Here is an 18,641-nt window from a genome sequence, read left to right on the forward strand (position 1 = left end):
AAGTGGAGGTTTTGATTCAGTGTTTGAGGTGGGACCTGAGATTCTGCATTTCTACCAGCTCCCAGTTGATGCTGCTGCTAGACTGTGAACCAAACTTTGAGCAAGGGAGTACAGTTGACCCTTGAACAACATGGGTTTGAATTGCAAAAAGTCCACTTATACGGATTTTTTTCAATTAAATATATTGGAAAATTTTTTGGAGATTTGCAAAAACTTGAAAAAACTCACAGATGAACTGTTTGGTTTAGAAATATTGAGAAAATTAAGATAAAGTTAGGTATGTCACAAATGCATAAAATATATGTAGATACTAGCTTATTTTATCATAAACTACCATGAAATCAATAGCAGGCTATTAGTATTAAGTGTTTGGGGAGTCAGAAGCTTTCAGCTGCCCAAAGGGGTGTGTCAGCACCCCTAATCCCCATGCTGCTCAAGGATAAGAAGTGACCATATGCTGCTTATTTGCCTCCTCTGGGTGTAGTAAATTTATTTTAGGTTAAACAGTAGGAGCAGAAAGGCAAAAACAGCATATTCTGTGATGAGGAATAAATGAACCACTATACCAACAACTCTTCAGAGACTCGTTACATTTCAATGTCTACTTAATGATGAAAATAGCTATCACATGGCATTTCACATGCACTATTTATTTCTTGTAGCAAATCATGAGATAAAGCATAGTCCCCATTTTACGATGTGTATACTGAGGCTCAGACAACCTGCCAAAGATTCTAAAACAAGTAAATTGTGGAATAATAATTGTTTGGTTCTGGGTTTTCTTTCCCCAATATCATGAGTTTTCCAAATCATCATGATGCTTTATTATAAGTTATTGCAAAACATTTCAAATAATTAAATAATAACTCATGTTTTTTTATTACTGTTTTGGGGTCATAACTTTGTATATATGTATGTTTGGGCTGTTTGTTTTATTTCTGTGCTTATGCATTGCTTTGGATTATCAGTTTGTTGTGATGCCATTGCTGAGATTATCTGATGGTCGATGCTGATTAGAGTCCCTGTACTCTGGGATTGTTTACTCTTTGCCATCAAATATATTGAGGAGGAGTTGACATGCACTGTTTTGAAATAAGCATTGCTTATTGTATTATTGTATGATAGGGTGGATGTTTGGCATATTGAGTCTCTTTCTGGTTTGTTATAGCTCATGCTTCTTGCCAGTCAAATGAATTCCAGTGTCAGAGTGATGGGTTATGCATCCCGCTCCTCTGGGCTTGTGATGAAGAGCAGGATTGCGAGGATGGCTCAGATGAACAGCATTGCCGTAAGTGTTTACAGAAGAATCTTGTTTTGGCCCTTTGAATACTTGACATGTAACTTTTATAAATACAAAACACAATTGGTGATTCTTCTTCTTTTTTTAAATATCTGAAGTGTCTTTATTTATTTATTTAAACTAAGGTATTATTGATATACACTCTTACGAACGTTTCACATGAAAAAACAATGTGGTCACTACATTCACACATATTATCAAGTCCCCACTTGCAGCCACTGTCCATCAGTGTAGTAAAATGCCATAGATTCACAATTTGTCTTCTCAGAGCTACACTGTCTTCCCCCTGACCCCTCACACTATGTGTGCCAATCATAATACCCCTCAGTCCCCTTCTCACTCCTTCCTCACCCACCCTACCCCACCCCTTCCCTCTGGTAACCACTAGTGCCTTCTTGGAGCCTGTGAGTCTGCTGCTGTTTTGTTCCTTCAGTTTGCTTCATTGTTATACTCCACAAATGAGGGAAATCGTTTGGTTCTTGTCTTTCTCCACCTGGTTTATTTCACTGAGCATAATATACTACAGCTCCATCCATGTTGTTGCAAATGGTAGGATTTGTTTCTTTCTTATGGCTGAATAGTATTCTATTGTGTATATGTGCCACCTCTTCTTTATCCATTCATCTACTGATGGACACTTAGGTTGCTTCCATTTCTTGGCTATTGTAAATAGGACTGCAATAAACATAGGGGTGCATATGTCTTTTTGAATCTGAGAACTTGTATTCTTTGGGTAAATTCCAAGGAGTGGGATTCCCGGGTCAAATGGTATTTCTACTTTTAGTTTTTTGAGGAACCTCCATACTGCTTTCCACAATGGTTGAACTAGCTTACATTCCCACCAGCAGTGTAGGAGGGTTCCCCTTTCTCCACATCCTTGCCAGCATTTGTTGTTCTTAGTCTTTTCAATGCTGGCCATCCTTAGTGGTGTGAGGTAATAGCTCATTAATTAGATGATTCTTTACAAATGCTGAGTTGGGCCTTAAGTGATAAAGGGAACCTATGCCAGCAATCTCATTCACGGGTTGGATGATATTGAAACTGGGAATTATAGTGTGAAGAATTATAAAAATACCCCAGAATTTAGAAATGGGTTAGGTTCCCAGTATCTAATTCAGATCATGTTACACTCAAAAAAGAAACAAAACATTTGTTGGTATTTATAGGTGGGGTCTTCATTTGGGTGGTTAGTGGTTGGATGAGTCTTCTTGCTCTTGCAGTGCACTCTGAATTCACACCTTCCACCCCTTCTGCTCCAGTATTAAACTCTCTTTGAGTGGAATAGGATCTATTAGGTGGGCCTGGTGGAGACATTATTGGCAGTTATTTCAGTGTCTGCTTCTATGACCACCATAGCATGAGCTACAATAAGAAAGAAACTAGTAGCGATGAAGAGGACATTGGCAACTGCTGTGTTCCTGGACACTGAGGGGGTCAGGACCGTAACCTGCAAGGAAGCCTTATATTCGAATTTCTTCAGGAATTCAAATTGGAAAAGAGAGTTTTAATGGACTTGAAAATAATTTTGGACAAGAGAGTAATCTTGGGTAAATATAAGATGGCAAGATGTGAGAAATGTCTATCATGTGTATCATATCCGTGCTTTTTTAAGGATATTTGTAAAATTAACAATAATTCTTGTACAATGGTGATGAATTTGTTTGCAAGGAATGAAAACACAACTCAAAAACGTTAAGCAAAAAGAAAATTTATTGTCTTCCACAATAAGAAGCTCAAGTGTAGGGTTATCCCAGTGTCGATTAATTTCTAGCTGAATAGCATCACCTGATTTTCTCCCACTTTTCTGCTCTGCCATCTTTAGCCTACTGACTTTTTATGATTGCATGCAAGCTGCAGGAAACCTGAATTTTGCAACCCTGTAATTCAGCTTTCAACATGTAGAAGAGAGACCATCAATACTCTTTTCCTGTCTTTTTTAATAAGACAGTACCCACCCCAACAGAAAAAAAAAAAACCCAAACCAAAACATTTTAGTAAGTCTAGATTGGACTGAGATGGAAGTTGGGAAGAAGATATCAAGCTGTAATGAACCACCTCAGGGTTTTGACCCCAGTTGTCCTCTGGACAAGTGCGGCTTTGATCACTGTGTGGCATTTACCTTTGAGCCTGCCCCCATTCATTACATGCACACCACACAAATCATGGACGTCTACCATCATTCTGTGTTGGTTTCAAGATGTTAGCCGAGATCCTGTCATTGTTCACAAAGACCAAAGAAGATGTTTTTGATGGATACTTCCTGTGGAAACTTGTTTAGTCACTAGATGATTAGCAATGGAGAGTTTATCACATTTACTAGGTCTTGGATGCATGTATTAAAGATTGGAATTTAGCACAAGATTTTTGAGTCCAGCATTGAGTGTGAATTCTTTTCAGTCAGGCCACTAGATGCCAAGGGTCTCCTGAGAAAGAGAACAGAAATTTTCAAAATACCAAGGGTTCAACTTAGGTTTAAACCTAAGATGAAGACTGCATAATTAAACAGTAAGGGATTGTCATTGTTGGTCATGGGGTTGGCTGGCAACAAGGACACAATGATCCTCAGGACAAAGTGGTTTAGGGGAAACCAGCAAACTATGCAAGGCTGCTGAGGATCATGGTGACGTATGGCAGGACTGAGGAAGGTGTGGACAGGAGCTGGCTGTGGCCAAGCAGGAGAATGATGTATCTAAACTGGGTCCGGTTACATGTCAGGGTTTGAGAGGGAGTGACAAAAGGAAACGAGCAGATCTGCAAGAGGGAGATGGGATGGTGGGGCAGAACTAAAGGGAGGAGGGAGGAGTGCTAGGCATGGTAAGGTATGGGAAGGAATCCTTGTTTCTAGGAGATCTGTCTGGGCTATGATACTCTCTGGATAGCCTCTCAAAGGTCCTAGGGGAAGGAGCTGGTGACCTGCACATAGTGAGTGCTCAGTGGGCACAGGATGGGGCTAGATGTGAAGTCTCTGGAGAGCAGTTATTGTTTTATTCAGCTTGCATCTCTGAGGCTTGGTATTCTGTCTAGCAAATGGTCAGTTCTGATAAATGGAAACTGAATGAATGAATGAATGATGCATTATTTATCTTTGGCCCACATATGTCATTTTGATTCCATTTTCCTTTGCTTCTCACACAGAGTAAGAAGAAAGCTGAGCTGTAGATTGTGATACAATGTGGTGGATGACCCCTTGCTAATAATATTTTACAGAGGGGGTGAGAACTACTGTGGGCAACTGCTGGTGAAAAGAGACTGGACATAACTTTGCAGTAGTAATTTATAAACAGTGTCACACATCATTTTAAATGAGTATGGATTTCTTAAAATAATTATTGCATTGTTAATGATATAAAATTATTTATTAAACATCCTTTAACCACAGACAGAATATGCCCCCACTGTGCTCACTAAAGTCATCAAAAGATTGCTGATTGTCGAATGCAGTGGGCACTTTTCCTTCCTCACTGTGCTGGGTGGACCTTTCTGCTGTGCTCGGCTCTGGCAGTCACTCCCTCCGTTGTGACACTACTGCCCTTGCTGCCCTGACTCCTCCCTGTCCTGGCTCTCTTCTTAACTGCTTTGCTCATTCCATTTTGTTTTCCTCTTTTACCTAGCCTTTGAGTATTGACGGTGCTCACAGCCCTGCCCTTAGCAACAATTCTCATCTATATACATTCCCAGGATAATTTCGCCCACTCTCATTTCAGTAACCCTGTATGGCCTGATGATACCCAAATTTATGCTTAGGACCCAGATATCTTGCCCACACTTAAGCTTTGCATATTCAGCTGCCTGACATCTCCAAGATGCCTCAAACTCAAGTTCTCCCAAGTGCAATTAATCATCTTACCCCCTGAACGGCTTCCCTTCTATATTTACTGGTCTACACATGTTATCTTTATTATAGAAATAATGTTAACCTACTGTAAGGTACTAGCAGAAAATGCAGAATCAATCTTTAGCTACCTGAAATAGGCAGATTGAGGCTGTTTTCCTTGTTAACCTAGAACTTCACAAAATTTATTTCATATAAAACATTTTATTAGATGAAAAAGAAAGAAGGCTATGTTTTACAGCAAAGAGATAATCAATTAATATGAAAAGGATATCACAATCCTATAGGCACCCAAGCCAGGCACTTGGAAGTTATTCTTGAGTCTTTCCTTTCTTTCAGTGTCCACCTTTAACCATCAATTCCTGTCTGACACTCTAAAGTTCATTTCTTCCCCATTTATGCCATCGCTGCCACCCTCTCTCATTTGGGCAACTGAAGCAGCCTCTGGACTGGTTTCCCAGCCTCTAGTCCTGTGCCTCCTCAGATGCTACCTGACACTATTGCTAGAAAGATCTAACTGAAACCCTTTGGTAGCTCTTCATCTCAAGGAGATAGCTCCACCTCCTTAACACAATTTGCAGTGGCTTCTGAGATGTGGTCAGTGTTTAGTTTTTCACATCTATCACTTGCCACTTCGGCCTTGAAATGTCCATGTAGGGCCACAGTGGTGCCCACAGTTTCCTTGGGTGCTATGCTGTATCCCAGCCGTCCTGCCATGCATGCTGTCTGAATTCTCATTGCTATACAGTCCCTCTTTCCTTTTGACCTTCTTTTCCCTTTAAGACCCAGGTAGCTGTCCCTGTCCACACTTCCATTTGAATGAATTAGGCACCCATCCCTGATGCTTTTTGTTGAGAATCCACATTCATCATTGTTTTCTAATTATTGCTTAAAGTCTTCCCCAGAAAACTATGAGCTTTTTGAGAGTAGGGACAGTGTCTTCTTCATCTTTATATTCCCATTGATGGTGTACTTTGTGGCAAATAATAGGCCCTCAATGGATGTTTATGTAATGCAGGAAAAAGTGAAACCCAGCATTAGATTGGCTGAGGAAACAACATAATTTTAATTTATTATTTTTCTATGTTTGAATGAGCTTTTAATTCTCCCTCATAAACCCTTTTAAGTCAAGCACAAAATGTATAACTGACTTGGGCTTGAGTTTAAGAAGAAAGCCAAATATAATTAAAGTAATACTGGCACTTAGTTTCTTTTCATATTTTGTTTAAGAAGACTCATGACTTGCCTTTTCAAGAATAAAAGTGAGGTCATTCAGTTTACATGTTAATTAACAATATATACTTAAATAAATTAGGATTTTAAGGAGGAAGTATTCATCTCTTTATCTTTATTCAGATAAAATTGCATCTATCAAATGGGCAGAATTCAGATATTTAAATGACTTCCAGAAAAGTTGGTATATTCCAACTCTGTTAATAGAGCAACATTTAAGTCACAGATATAAAGTCCTAGAAGAAATCATACAAATTCAGAAATAGGCTGACTGGAAAAATTTCATTTGTTATTCAAGAAAGGCTGCAATCATTTTATTAGTTAAACAGAAAGAAAGAACAAGATGACAAGGAAGATATAATCAAGTAAGCATTGAAAAGTGTAGTAATTATGAATTATGGCTAATTTTTTACATCTTGTTATCACATGGTAATTGATGTGTTTGAATTTTCAAGTACAACTCTAAAGCTGTCATTGTGCACTTGCCTTTTAGAAAGGTCTTTCTTCTTAAGTTTAGATGTCACATCCCTTAATAGATAAGGAATTTCATGAGAAAACTGAGTTTTTCTGAACCTAAGTATCTTTACTATATAGGATAGGAAATAATACAAAAATTCAGGGGAAAACTTGTTTTCTTCCTTTGATGATTATCTTATTTTTTAGCAGATCACATTTCCCCCACATGCTTCTTTTTTTATTTGGACAGTTGAAGAATCCCATGATAACTATTGCCTCAGGCTCAGCTAAATATTGTTCACCTGATGCTTGTGGTATCATTCATTTGATTTCATCTGTTTTTTCCAGAAATGGGTTTGCTGATCTACTGCTGCCTTGCTTCCACCTGTGCTAGCCATCCTAGGACACAAACTAACTAGTTTAAATTTTTGCCCTTCTGTTTATAAAATTGACACATGTCAATGTAGCAAGTTTATATAATAGGGAAAATGCTAAAGAAAGAAATGAAATCATCCACACTCCTACCTCTCAGAAATAGCCACTGCTAACCCTTTGGCATATTTCCTTGTTTAAATAAGGATTTCAACGAGGAGACCTTACTGATTCTTGATTAATATCTATATCTGCAAAATTCTTACTTCATTCATCCTCTTTACCTTATGAGTTTCAATCTATATTTGTATTCAATTGTATTTCAATCATATTCTTGTTACCTGTTAACAGGTATAATTGTCTACACTAACCTGCATGAATGTTGGTATGATTCTGTGGGCATTTTGATAGCATCCTAATAATAATATCTTTGTGTTTGCATTGTAAGCCCTCTACCTTGGTGTTACTGGGTTCTCTACCTTGTGACCCTATGAACTTTGTGTTCAGTATACTCTACCTGCCTTTGATTTCAAATTTCTACATTCATAGATGGTAAATGTCAGTAGATTGGTCTGTGTTTGTCAGTAATTATAAAGTAATATTGTTTCCCCTTCACAGCTGGGAGAACATGCTCAAGCAAGCAGATCACATGCTCCAGTGGTGAATGTATCCCAAATGAATACCAGTGTGACCACGTCAGAGACTGCTCAGATGGCACCGATGAGAGGGACTGCCGTGAGTCCCCTCCAGTCTTTGCTCTGTATTTGGTTTCACCTTTGTCCCTTTGGCATTTTAATCAATTTGTTAGATTTGTTGATGGACAGAAATGCCTACAATATGCCTATTGTTATTGAAATTCCTTGGCAGATTCTTCTGTGGATTAGAGGTGATTCTCTGATAGTGTATTTTAGCAAGATATCCTGCCTTAGCACATCAAGTTTCTGTATTTTTAAAGTAAGAAACTTGTAACATTGACATAGAATTTGGAAAGGTTATTGAATACATTGAGTATAAAATCTAGTTTGGTCAATTTTAACTTTTACTACAATACTGTGGTGAGTTTCTAAGTCAAATGTCTCATTTTTCTGCTTGTATGGACTCAATATTTTGCAGATCACCTTTGGAAGAGTGTTATATTTTGCAATTGGCTTTCTCTATAATGGCAGCATACTATATCAGTTTGTAACCAAACTACAAGATAAGGCACACAAATCACAGTATTCTATGAATAATGTTTAAATATTACCATACCCAAAATAAGAGTGCAATCATGGTGAATGATATATTTCTTACAAATAAATAAAGGGTAAACGCCCTCTCTTGAGGTTTACATAGAGTTGCTTTAATAGAGGAATATAGGAATCATTCTACTGTGTCAGTCCCTTGGCCCATTAACCTGCCTTTAGTCTCAGACATACATTTTCTCTTAAGAGCCCTAAGAAGTCTACCATTTGAATTTATCCAGAACTTTGAGTTTTTATACATTTTTTTCTTGACATTATGTTTGGTATACTGCATTTCATAAGTTTACTATGAGCTGAGTAAAGTTACCTCCTTTCTTTTGCTCTTAAATTTATGTTTCAAGCTTCAAGGAGTTATTTTGGTATTCCAGTATTCCAATAATTGGTGTATAGATTATTTTGTGTACCTTAGAAACTTTGATCATTAACTTCTTAGTTACTGTTGTTTCCAACTAAAGACTTCAGCTTTAGTGTGCTCTCCTGTGCAACATCTCCTCTATAGTTTGATCATTTTGGTTTAATTTTCATTTTTTGGATGGTCCCTAAATTCCTTCCTTTAGTCTGAATGGTGTAATTTATACATCCTGATGAAAGAACCATCTTCTGTATATTTTGCAACACTTCCCAGTATGGTGCCCCGTCTAGGGTGAGAGCTGATGTAAACTGGTTGCAGATTGTTCTGATTCACTGTACTGTTCAAACTATACTCTTAATGGAAGAAATTGTAAATGTGAAAAGGAAAGACCTGGGCCCAGACAGGCCCAGATTCACACTGCATCCATGCTGTCATCCCATTACCTTTAGAAATAAGAATACTTCTCCTCCAGGGCTTTTTTCTCTTGTATGGTATTTTTTCTTTGAGAGGAGTCTGCGCCCTTTATCTTTGTATTTCCATTTCCTGGCACCGATCCTGGTACCGTTCTGCTGTGGTGTAATTTCCACCTTAAATGCTCTCTTTTTTTATTATTATTATTACTTTTTTTTTCTATCATTAATGTACAATTACATGAGCAATGCTGTGGTTACTAGACTCCCCCCATTATCAAGTCCCCACCACATACCCCATTATAGTCACTGTCCATCAGCATAGTGAGATGCTATAGAATCACTACTTGTCTTTGTGCTATACTACCTTTCCCGTGTGCTGTCCCCACCCCATTATGTGTGCTAATCATAATGCCTCTTTTTCTCCCTTATTCCTCCCTTCCCACCCATCCTCCCCAGTCCGTTTCCCTTTGGTAACTGTTAGTCCATTCTTGGGTTCTGTGATTCTGCTGCTGTTTTGTTCCTTCAGTTTTTGCTTTGTTCTTATACTCCACAGATGAATGAAATCATTTGATACTTCTCTTTCTGTCCCTGGCTTATTTCACTGAGTTAAATATTATCTTTTGAAAGAGATTATGGCCTCTAATTTTTGGATCTCATTTTGCTGTGGAAATTTTACCAGTAATTTATACTTAGTACTGGAATTTAAAAAGTAGTAGTGTGTGTCTGGATGTCATAAAATTACAAATCTGTTAGTCAAGGACTCTCCTTTCAGTACTTTTGAAGTTAACAATAGGTCTTCTTTGTGGCAAATGAAGAAAATATTTTTGATTAATAATAGTGATAAACCATGTATTGCAGTTTTTTATAAGTTTTAAAGCATTATATAAATTCCAGTTGTTATTATTATTAGAATTTTCAATGAGTAGTAGGTATTATTACACTCCCTCATGAATAAAGAAACATGCAGAGGGTAGAGTGGCTTGTTCAAGGTTGGACAGTGTGGTAGAATTAGGGCTTCGCCCATCTACTGGTTCCAAGTTTGGTGACTGTTCTTCATGAAGGACTTCATAGGAGGAAGTCCTACCTTGTGCAAGTTTAAGAGAAAACCAGAGGCCTGTGCCACAAGCCAATAGTTTGCTTCTTTAATCCTTATTTTATAGGTGGATAAAAATGGGTGCTTTATTGCAAATGCAATGGGACTGAAAGAAAGGCTATTTTAGGGGAAAAAAAAAGAGGGCTGAGACTTTGGATTTATTCCATGTGAACACCCTGGAGCCAAGCCTAAAGTCACCAGTACAACTGCCTCATGACTTTGCCAGCGGACCTTTTCAGAAAAAAGCTGGCAGGGCACGAGCATGCAAGCAGCTCTTATAGAAAGGAATGACAGAAAGGAAGGCCAGTTATTTTTAATCAACTCTTTGTTTGTTTGTTTGTTTTATTAAGTACAAGTAATTAGTGAAATAGGATTTGTTAAGAAAAGAGAACCAGATGTATAGCTCATTGTTTCTGGAATCTTTTAAGTCACAAATCCTTCAGCATTCATGGCCCTAAAATGAATCTCACATATGTGTGGGGGTTTTACAGTGAGGTACCCTTTCTTATTTCTGTCTACCTTGTTTATTTATTGCTATGTGTTATTTATAGAAGAGTGTAATAAAAAACCCTGATAAATCAGAGGAAATTAAGAAAAGAATCTTCATACTTAATTTTTAGTGCTTTGGTCTCCTGTCCATAGGCAGATTCATACAAGAAGGGAACAAATGGCTTGGACCAAAGTCTTTAGAAGGTGCTGGTGTAGAAGCAGGAATGGTCTGATCTTATTTTCCTTCTTTGTTTGGAGCTCCTGTGGAAAATGGGAAAGGCAACTGCCATTTCCTGGGCAACATTCACTATCTTCTGCAGTTTTCACATTACTATTCTAGGTTAGGTGTGATGACCATCTCCACTTTACAGAGATTCTAAAGATTGTCAAGAAGCAAGTGCAGAGGAGCCAGGATTTTAACCTAGGTCTCAACCCACGCCCATGGTCTCAGAATACTTTTCTTTAGTAATGGAAGTTTACAAAATATTTTTGCCTGAAGGTTACTTAGCTATTTTATTATTTAAAAAAGTTATTGTATGGAAGGTTTTAAACATAATCAAAAGCAGAATGAACTGCATAATGAACTCCTTTGTCCTAATCACTCAGTTATGTGAATTATCAACTTACACCTAATTTTATCTTATCAGTATCCCTTTATTCTTCTCCCCGTCATTTTGAAGCAGTTCTCAGACATCATATAATTTAGTCTTTAAATAAAAATAATTCAATATTTATCTCTAAAAATATAAGGACTAAAACATAACAATATCATGCTCCCACCTAAAAGTTAACAACTGTTCTTTCAAATAATCAGATATCCAGTCAGCTTTTAAAATCCCTGTCAACTTGTTACTATTTTTTGTGCTGTAATTTAAATCAAAATCCAAATAAAATCTGTATGTTGGGATTCATTGCTATCTTTCAATTTGTAGATCTGCCTCCCAATCCTGTTTCTTACCCCTGGCAATTTATTTCTCACAGTCTTTGTCTTGCTCATTGCATGCCCTGGTGTTCTTTAACATGTTCTGTGTCCTGTATTTCCTAAAAGTTGATAGCTAGTCTATAGCAAGGTTTCGACTTTGGCACTAATGATATTTGAGGCCAGATAATTTTTTGTTATAGGAAGCTGTCTTTAGTATTGCAGAATGTCTAAACAGTATCCCTGTCCTCTATCCATTAGAAGCCAGCAGCACCTTTCAGTTGTGACAACCAAAATGTCTCCAGAAAATGTTCTAATTTCAAAAGAAAAAAATGTCAAATGTCCTACAAGAGCAAAATCCCCCTCCCCTGGTCCAGCTGAGAATAGCATTAGTCTAGAGGCTTGAACAGATGCAAGGATTTGTGTGTCTTGTGTGTGTGTGTAGGGGCAATGATACTTTGTTAATCTAACTGGACTGATATCTGATTAAACAACAGTATATATCATGATTTACATGTAACAAGGTATGTATTTATATTAAGAGGCACCTAATGTCTGTCTCTTTGTGATGTTAGCAGCTATTGATGGTTATTGCTGAGATTTGTTTTGTCATAGAGATACTTAGCTATTTTAAATGTCACTTCAGATATATAGTAGCTGTTTATTAGTTATTTTAAATTAGAATGTTCCTACATGATGAAGGATTAAGTGAGGCTTGGCTAGATACCATTTTCATGAGATATGACACTTTATTCTATTGTTTCTGCAGTCATGATACATAGTAATCATTACTTATTAGAATTTAGAATTTAGAATCTGCCTATGAATGTGACTTTTATTTTTCTGTTTCTCAGAAATAAGGTTATCTGTAAAAACATGTCTTAATATATTAGGCACCCAGAAACCACTTAAATATGGTAATGAATGCTGGAAAAACTCCAACCAGAGAAGTCCACCAAAAAGTCTAACAAAAGGACTTAATTATTTTTCCCAAATATTTGAGGGAACCATAGTCCTGTGTGTTGGTTCAGACACCTGAGTTATAGTCACTGCCCTGTCAAGCTTCTAAAATCAAGATGTGAGCTCCAGGACAGAGCACCTGTGTCTCTTCTAGGCATTCCTTTCACAGAACAAAGAATGGTGTGTGAGAGTTCTCTCAGGGAGGTCGGGAGGGGAGGGAGGAGAACGGGTGAGGTGGTGAGGGAGGCAAGGGCACGAAGGTCTTGATAAAAAGATTGTTCTTGAAATAAAATTGGTGTAGTATGAAAGGTTCTTATGTATTTGGTTTTTTGTCTGCTATGTTCCAATATGCATAGGGTATTTTTGGTTATTCTACTGTTTGAGAACTATTTCTGCATGTATATTTTCCTATTTCTCTGTTAAAAGCTGTGAAACAGGTAAAAGCTCATTTCCCTTAAATTATTTTGCTCTCCAATCTGGCCATCTGTAAAATGGCATCTGCTATTAAAGGGTTGTCAATTAATTTTTTTAAGGAACAAAGAGCTTCAAAACTGCAGTACATTTGCTTCTCATGGGATTAGCATCAAGAAAAAGCCACTCATGCAGACAGTCTAAGATAAAAATCAGAACACTTATGGGTCATTCCATTATTATATTGCAGTGACTTTAATTTGCCCCAAAGTAGTATGTTTTTTTTCCCAGTTAAGTAAACAGAGTATTTTGTTTTTATCAAGTACCTTATTAGAATGATTTTGGTGCAAAACTATTGTTAATGATCATTGGTTTGCAGTACTTCTCTTTTTTACTGAGAAATGCCAAGGAAAGGGTAAAACCCCTGTTACAATGAAGGCTTTCTTGCTGGTGATCAGCGGGACTTGGTCAGCTTGCAACTGGGGCTGAGGTTTTCTTTCTATTGACTTTCGGTTCTTTAGAATTTAAACATTTTCCTTTATATACTTAAATGCTGAAACTCCAACCAGGGGGACAGCTCGGGGGGGCAGGGTAAAGAGGGCGGTCAAGCCATTCTGTGGACTGTGAGGGCTCGTGTTTGAACTGCCTGGCAGACTTTGCTCTTGATGTCCTCTTGCTGCTGGAAGGGAGGAGGAAGCATCAGAGACCTACCCCATTTTACAAATCTCACCACATATGCACTTTTTTAGTCTTCTTACAGTTGAGACAGGATTCAGAACCCTGAAACCTTGAGGAAAGAAAAATCCTTATTTGGTCTTCATCATACAAGCACACTGTAAATACCTCCGACCTCTTAAAAGACCCTGAGGTCCCTTTCAGCTCTTGCCTAGGTTCTCTACTCCCTTTTAGAACAAAGTTACCTAGAATTGTCTTTAATCACAGTCTCCATTTCTTCTCCTTTCTTACTTGAACTCACTGAAAATAGTCCTTCAGCTCTGCCAGTCTCTTGAAAACATTTTTGTCAATGCCACCAGTGGCTTCCATTTTGCTAAACCTAATGGCTCTTGTTCAAGCATCATTTTATCAGAGAGCTGCTCCTGCCACTCTTTATCATTCTACCCTGCTATATTTCCATAGCATTTTTTTCTTTTTGACATTTATTTTAATGTCTGTCTTTCCACTTTCCCAAATAAAATGTGAGTTCCATGAGAGCAGAGTCATGAAGCCTGTCACTTTATCTCTAGTACCTAGCACTCCTATAGGTATCTAACAATTCACTGAATGAAATATTTTTTAATAGCTGTGGGAACTTCTACTTCACTTGTAATTTTATTTCTTTATCCAGTTCTTAGCACAATCTAGGAAAGTGGATTTCAATAAATATGTATTAGCTAGAATAAAATTTTAAGTAAGAGGAAGGTAGCACTCTGTAGAATAACTGGTTTCTGGAATACTGACGCTCACCTGGTGATGATTTGCTGACAAGTACTCAGTTACCTGAAGCCTAGCAGGAGCACTGAGCCACACTATGTCTAGCAGTGATTTCAAAGTGGCCACTTTTATAATTCTGGGGTGCAGCTAGTCTTCCTGTCTCTTCAATTAGACTTTGTTTTGCTCAGATGAGTCACTGGGGATAACTGTAAGGAAGAGCTAGAATGGGACTGAGATGCTGTGTGGCTCTGAATGAATATGTACAAGCCCCTTAACTCCTTCAATATAGAGCACGTACCACTAAACCTGGTGCACATTATAAACATTTGTCCACCTATGAGAAGCCATATTACTTCTTTGCACTACCCCTTAGAGCATTTAATGTGCAATTTTCCATCTGTTGCTCAGTTACTCCTATATTAGGGCTCATGTGAAATTTTTACTATATTTTAAGAATTTATAACTATGTCAGTCTTTACCTCTTCTGCAGTTTTGGCAGCAGTTCTGTGTATGGGAAGAAAGAGGTACTGTAGATCCAAAACCTTTGGAGCCAGCTTCTCAGGCACATTTCTAATTTAGGTGTAAGTTCAGGTCACCGTAGATAAAGACCAGATAGGAATTTGGGATTTATGACCCTGTAGCTCAAAGAGATCAAGTTAAAGAAAACTATATAATGCAATCTATTTCCCTTCTTGGCTTCAGTTTCCTGAAAGCTGCTCAGACTAAACGTGTTAGTCCAATTCTACTAGCCCATGGGATGACTATCTTTGCTTTCTCTTTCCATGGTACTGAATTTCTATTTCCATTCCATATAAATCTTAGTATGTGTGTAGCCATTTCAAATTATTTTTGGGAAGGGTCAGGAAATGCTCCTCTGTTGCCCTCTTGGATGTTGCTGCATTCCCAGGTGTCTGTCCGTGGCGGTGGTCACTTCAGGGACTTGAATGTGACTGGGGTAGGGGATGGATTCCCTGCCTCTCTGTGGCCTGTTTTTTTTGGTATTGACTCTCTTGTTTGTACTGGTGCTACTGGAAAGCTCTGTTTCCTAGCAAAGGGTTTTCTGGAATTCCTAGATTATAACAGATTGAAGCCTTCAGTAGAACATGCCATAAATTGCTGAAATCTAGAGTTGGCTTCACTTCTCCATGCTTTCCAAAGTGGAATGGGAAACTGAAAAGAAGAAAGAAAACCTTTTTTCCCCTTGGGTTATTTCTTCTCTTTCTTTTTGTCCTATCTTTTTAAGATTTGCTTTTCCTTTCATTCAATTTCATTCTGTTTCCTTCAGTTTTATGCTTCTTCCTATCACTTACTCTGGAGCCTGTAAGCAGTAGCTGTATCTATTACAGTGGTTAGGAACATGTGTTGTGGAGCCAGATTGCCTGATTTTGAATTCTGGCTCTTCATTTTACCAGTTGTATGACCTTTTTCAAATTAATTAACCTCTCTGTATCTCATAGAGCTATGTATATAAAATCCATAAAAAATAAATCTATAAAATAGGAGTAATAGTAGTATCTACCTCATAGGGTTGTTATAAGGATAAAATAAATTCATGCATATTGAGACAATTGAGACAAGGGTCTGGTGCATAGAGTTAAAAAATGTTTATTATCATTGTTATGATGATTGTTATTGTTATTGCTCATTTAACTTTGTGGGTAGTACTTACAACTAACTACTGGTGGCCAAATTAGTTAACTTTTTCTGGCAAATCATTACCTTAGCTGGATTAACCTGCATGGATAGAATAATGTAGGGTAACTTATAAAGGATGACTCTAGGACCTTAAACAGTCCCAGATGTCTAGGCAGGACTTATATCAATCAGTAACTTCTTGTTTTTCTTTAAATCTTGGCTTACATTTCATAATCTGCCTTTAAGATGCCTTCTCTTGATTTATTATCAATGTGTTTTCTTTTCTATGTTCTTTATGGCCATTTTGTCAAATTCTGTGAATAGAATTTTTTACAGGCTTCCTGTCAAGACAATGAAGAGTAGTGCCTAATATTTGTATCTTCCTCTGCTGTGAATAATTTCCATTCTGTGAAGTCTTTGATGTCCTCAAATCACATTTTCCTCCTTGATTATGTAAACAGAACTAAAACATGGACATTTCTTGCTCTAACCTAAATCATTAGCAGAGAAAATGTTTAAAAAATCTTCAGGCATTATTATATGCATATTTGGGAGCAGCACCCAATTTTGGAAGAATAAACCTGTATATGTATCATCTGGAATTTGGAGAAAGTAAGGAAGGGAGAAGGAAAAGGTGGTGTGAGCAAGGGTGTTCTTGCATTTTTGTGTCTGATAAACTTTGGATATTTGGGACTTACTTAGTATTTACTTGTCAATCTTTCCAATAAGAGAAAACTTCGAAGGATGAGTTTCTCTGGTATTCTTTTTTTTTTTTGTGAGGGCATCTCTCATATTTATTGATCAAATGGTTGTTAACAACAATAAAATTCTGTATAGGGGAGTCAATGCTCAATGCACAATCATTAATCTACCCCAAGCCTAATTTTCGTCAGTCTCCAATCTTCTGAGGCATAACAAACAAGTTCTTACATGGAGAACAAATTCTTACATAGTGAATAAGTTCTTACATGGTGAACAGTAGAAGGGCAGCCATCACAGAAACCTTCGGTTTTGCTCATGCATTATGAACTATAAACAGTCAGTTCAAATATGAATACTCATTTGATTTTTATACTTGATTTATATGTGGATACCACATTTCTCTCTTTATTATTATTATTTTTAATAAAATGCTGAAGTGGTAGGTAGATATAAGATAAAGGTAGAAAATATAGTTTAGTGTTGTAAGAGAGCAAATGTAGATGATCAAGTGTGTGCCTGCAGATTATGTGTTAATCCAAGCTAGACAAGGGCAATAAAACATCCACGTATGCAGAAGATTTCTCTCAGAACGGGGGGGTGAGGTTCTAAGCCTCACCTCTTTTGATCCCCAATTTCTCACCTGATGACCCCCCTGCGACTGTGCCTGTCTTAGGTTGTTCCTCCCTTGAGGAATCTTACCCGTCTCTGGCTAACCAGTCATCTTCTGGGGCCATACAGGGAAATGTAATGTTGGTAAGTGAGAGGAAAGACTTATTGTTTGAAATGGTTAGCTTTTTATTTCTTTGCATATTTATGCCCTGTAGCTTCAATGCCCAGCATTTGTCTTGAGGTATCTTTACCACTTGGAAGAATTATGATACTTGGTAAATTTGATATGAGGCACAAATTCTATTTAAGGGTTGTAATTAGGAAGGAAGAAGAAAAGCTATAGAAGTAGCAGGCGGCAGAAAACATGGGAAGATTGATTATTTCTTTGACATATCTTCTCGTAGAGTAACTTCAGCATGTATAGGTTTTAAGCTACTACTTAAATTGCGCACACACATTAACATAATAGGAGTATAGTTACCTAACCAAAGCATACCTGTAATTACCAGCCATCTCCAGTGAAACCAAGAAAACCAGTTAGGCACCTTAGGCATTTGTGAAAACTTATCTATGATATGGTGGATATTGTCCAACTGAACTTGAACAATCTGAGAGAAATCAGACAAATTAAAACAACCCATTCCTGGGGAATGTTCACATCCCTTATGTTCTTTTAACAGTAAATAGTCTGTAGTTGTTTTGGAGCACTACAATTTGCACTTCTCCTAATTCTTTTTTTTTTTTTTTTTTTTAATAATTATTTTTTTATTGAAGGGTAGTTGACGCACAGTATTACATTACATTAGTTTCAAGTGTACAACACAGTGGTAGAACATTTATATACATAATTTTAGGTTCCAGCTATCACCCTACCAAGCTGTTACATTATCTTGACTATATTCCTTATGCTATACATTACATCCCGGTTACTTATTTATTTTACCATTGGAAGTCTGTCCTTTTTTTTTTTTTTTTTTTTGTGAGGGCATCTCTCATATTTATTGATCAAATGATTGTTAACGACAATAAAATTCTGTATAGGGGAGTCAATGCTCAATGCACAATCATTAATCCACCCCAAGCCTAATTTTCGTCAGTCTCCAATCTTCTGAGGCATAACAAGTTCTTACATGGAGAACAAATTCTTACATAATGAATAAGTTACATAGTGAACAGTACAAGGGCAGTCA

General features: G+C 37.3%; 1 protein-coding gene across 1 annotated transcript in view; it reads left to right on the top strand.

Moving 5' to 3' along the window:
* Positions 1-18,641, top strand: part of LRP2 (LDL receptor related protein 2) — a 250,937-nt gene that overhangs the window by 34,072 nt on the left and 198,224 nt on the right. The window contains exons 3-4 of the mRNA XM_057503939.1: positions 1,169-1,288; positions 7,812-7,928. Coding sequence (XP_057359922.1) covers positions 1,169-1,288; positions 7,812-7,928 — 237 coding nt within the window. The remainder of the gene's footprint in view (positions 1-1,168; positions 1,289-7,811; positions 7,929-18,641) is intronic.

The sequence above is a fragment of the Manis pentadactyla genome, chromosome 6 (genome assembly GCF_030020395.1).
Source record: "Manis pentadactyla isolate mManPen7 chromosome 6, mManPen7.hap1, whole genome shotgun sequence".
NCBI classification, from domain to species: Eukaryota; Metazoa; Chordata; class Mammalia; order Pholidota; family Manidae; genus Manis; species Manis pentadactyla.